This window comes from Olea europaea, chromosome 11 (genome assembly GCF_002742605.1).
Source record: "Olea europaea var. sylvestris chromosome 11, O_europaea_v1, whole genome shotgun sequence".
In the NCBI taxonomy this organism is placed as follows: Eukaryota; Viridiplantae; Streptophyta; class Magnoliopsida; order Lamiales; family Oleaceae; genus Olea; species Olea europaea.
In genome coordinates, this window is record NC_036247.1 from 27,238,383 (window position 1) to 27,241,381 (window position 2,999).

Below are 2,999 nucleotides of genomic sequence, written 5' to 3' on the forward strand. Positions count from 1 at the left end.
TCATAATCACTACCGAACCTGCCCTAAACGTGTATGGAACCCAAAAAGCAAATATTGCGTTCATGAAGTTTCAAAACATCGTCCCAACTTATTTATGAAAATTATGACAGAGAAGACCAAAAGCTCCGTTCAACAACTTAATAAACAATATGAATAAATTAAGAAAATCACAGGCAACTACCAATCATAACACAACTGCCAATCTGATATTTAATGTTCAACTGGATCCTTTATGAGCCTAATCAATATCTGGATCCAAATGTTCCATGATTCTTTTTCAACTCTTATCAATCACAACAATTATTTTACAATATACGGATGGGGATAGAAGCAAAACTATCCTCACAGATCTGGAAGAAGGGTTCGGTTCAGTATAAGATATGAATAACAAAATCAGAAGCATGATTTAAGGGGCAAAAAAAAAAAAGAAAAAAATTCAAAGTCGAGAAGGTTAATTGGAATTCAAGAATCCATTAAAGTTGGTGCATTGGAATAAGACCTTTGCGTTCATTTCCCTTTCAAACCTCCAAATGTAATTGAGACCTACCAGCAACTCAGTAATGGCAGCTTCAGCCTTTTCTTGATTTGCAAAATATAGAGTTTGTAGCAAAAGGACATTTGTTTTTGGCACCAAATTTTGCTGTTCAAAGCTCCTTTCATTTTGCCATTTGATCATGTTGTGTGCCAATGGCGACAGCCATCCTAATATCTTGTGCAAGGCTTCTCTCCATTCTGCAGCAAGAACTGGATCGCTGGCTGAAAATCCAACACCTTTCAATCTAGCCCTCAAAGCGAATCGAATACTATTCGGTAACATTGAATAAAGATCATCTCTTGCATCAATTCCAACAAGTTGTGGTGATCTAATCATCTTTTCCATAACAATGATCAAATTTGCATAGTGCAATGCAAGTGCTGCAGCCGCTAAGGTAGTTGAAGGTGGTTTAAGAATCTTGGAGTTTAACTCGAAAAACCCAGGAGTCAAACTTTCATTTTCTTGGAGTTTAGGAGGGTCTTTCATCAATGGACCAGATACAAAGGTGCATGTATTTGGGTTTTCCGAAGGATAGACTGTGGCCGAGGCCGAGAGAATACGAGGAAGTGAAGTTGGATACCCATGCCCCAGCCCGAAAACGAGCTTGATCCTTGCAAGAACTGTGAAAATAGATCTAGCAAGCAACGAGGTAACAGTGTCAAAACTTCGACACCATAAAGACTTTTCCTTTAGATACTTGATTTCTTGTCTTTGCCAGAGAAGTTTCTGTTGCAAATCAATGATCTTCTGATGTTTGATTGCAGCATCATGATCTATAGTATTGTGCAATAATTTCTTCAATCCATTCTCTATAACTACAAGCTCATCCATTTCTTTGTGGAGAGTGGCTGTTGCAGTAACATATCCATCCATTTTCTTGTTCTTGGCCTCCACATCATTCAAACTGAGAAGCCAATTATGAGGATCACGTCCCGTGTTAGCGAATTCATCGAACAAGCGCTCAAACTCCCTAAGATTTGAATCCTCACACCTTTTACTTATCCTGGATACCGATTCCGCAAGCAACTTGAGATTTCCAACTATTTCAGCACACGCCACACCGAGTAAAAACGCATCATCATTTGAAACAATTTTACGAACACCTTCCAGCCATATCGATTCTCTGCGAATTTGCGCTATATTCTTATCCGTAAGAGATTGCCAGAGGTGAAGTAGCTTCAACATAAGACTGGCAATCTCAAATGCCAAAACTCCAACACTAGATTTCTTGATTATGGGCTTATTTGTAACAGGTGGGGTGGCACGTACAGCATCAAAACTATGTGATATTGTTTTTTTCACTTTGATCAACCATGTTTCAAGAACCATGATTTCTATGTATAAGAAATTGTTAGATCGAGAAAGGTTTTGATTTACAAGTGTTTTTGTTGAATTAGGAAAGATGGGTTTGATGAAAAAGAGAAGTGAATCCTCAAGGAGATGAAGTGGAGACAGTATTTATGGAAGATATAATTGAAGAGTGGAAGTGTCGAGAGAAGCATCGTGGGACGTTGAAAAGCTCTACAAATAAACTCATAAGCAAGCACCCAAACAAAAATAAATAAATAAAAAATAAAAATGGGGAGATGCATTTTTACGATATTAATAAACAGAAGGAAATTGTCTTCTTTGTATTGGATTCCACTTGGCAGCAGAATTCCTCTATTTTCGGGACAATAACGGAAGAAAATGATGTTAGTTTTTAATTTTATTACATGTTTATGTTAAAGATTAAAGTCTCAATAAATAATTATATTAATTTTAACTGTTGAAACTTTTAGACAAGACGTTTCAATGCAAATATAAGCATCCAAAGTTCACGTCTCATCTCGTTATCGATTCGGAAAATTATGCACGTTTTAGGATTTTAATTAGAAAAATCGAAACGAACCATGTTTAACATAATTTATAAATAGAATTGAAAATGATTAGAAAAGAAAGATACATCTCATGTAGGGTCTGTTTAGTATTGTATTTGAAAAGTCAAAAACTATTATGAAATTAAGAAGTTATTTTTTGATATAATCTGAATAATTTTTCTTTATCGGGTAAAAGAATTCTTAGGAGGATACAAGAGATATATATAAGTAAAAATAAAAATCCTACCAAACAAGTCCATTATTTATGTAGTGTAGTCTTTCCAATGATGAAGCTTGATGCATATTCATTCATAAAACAGAAGCATCTAATAATTTTTCTGCATGAAATTATTATTCTATTTTGTACATCACTAATTGCAAAAAAGTTGGAACACTTTAACGTGCTATAAACCTCACTTTTTGCTGAAAGTTTCTATAGTGTCAGTTATTTTTGGAGTAAATTTAATGAACCCTCCTCATTGAACTTTAAAATTATTACTACTTATTGAATTTTAATGGGTTATTCAATGCTCACTCGTTTTTGTATATAATTATTCATCCACCACTATTTTAACTATCATCTCTCCAAATAGGCAGAAAATTGC

At 34.7% G+C, this 2,999-nt stretch overlaps 1 protein-coding gene across 1 annotated transcript; it reads right to left on the minus strand.

The window, feature by feature from the left end:
* Window positions 1-186: 186 nt before the first annotated feature.
* LOC111403921 lies at window positions 187-2,196 on the minus strand. Its single transcript, XM_023032588.1, has one exon. It carries the CDS (start codon window positions 1,862-1,864, stop codon window positions 452-454), a length of 1,413 nt encoding a protein of 470 aa, XP_022888356.1. The 5' UTR covers window positions 1,865-2,196; the 3' UTR covers window positions 187-451.
* Window positions 2,197-2,999: the final 803 nt, after the last annotated feature.

Excerpts from the sequence above, each read along its gene's own strand:
- LOC111403921 (XM_023032588.1), bottom strand. The coding sequence starts at position 1,864 with ATGGTTCTTGAAACATGGTTGATCAAAGTGAAAAAAACAATATCACAT.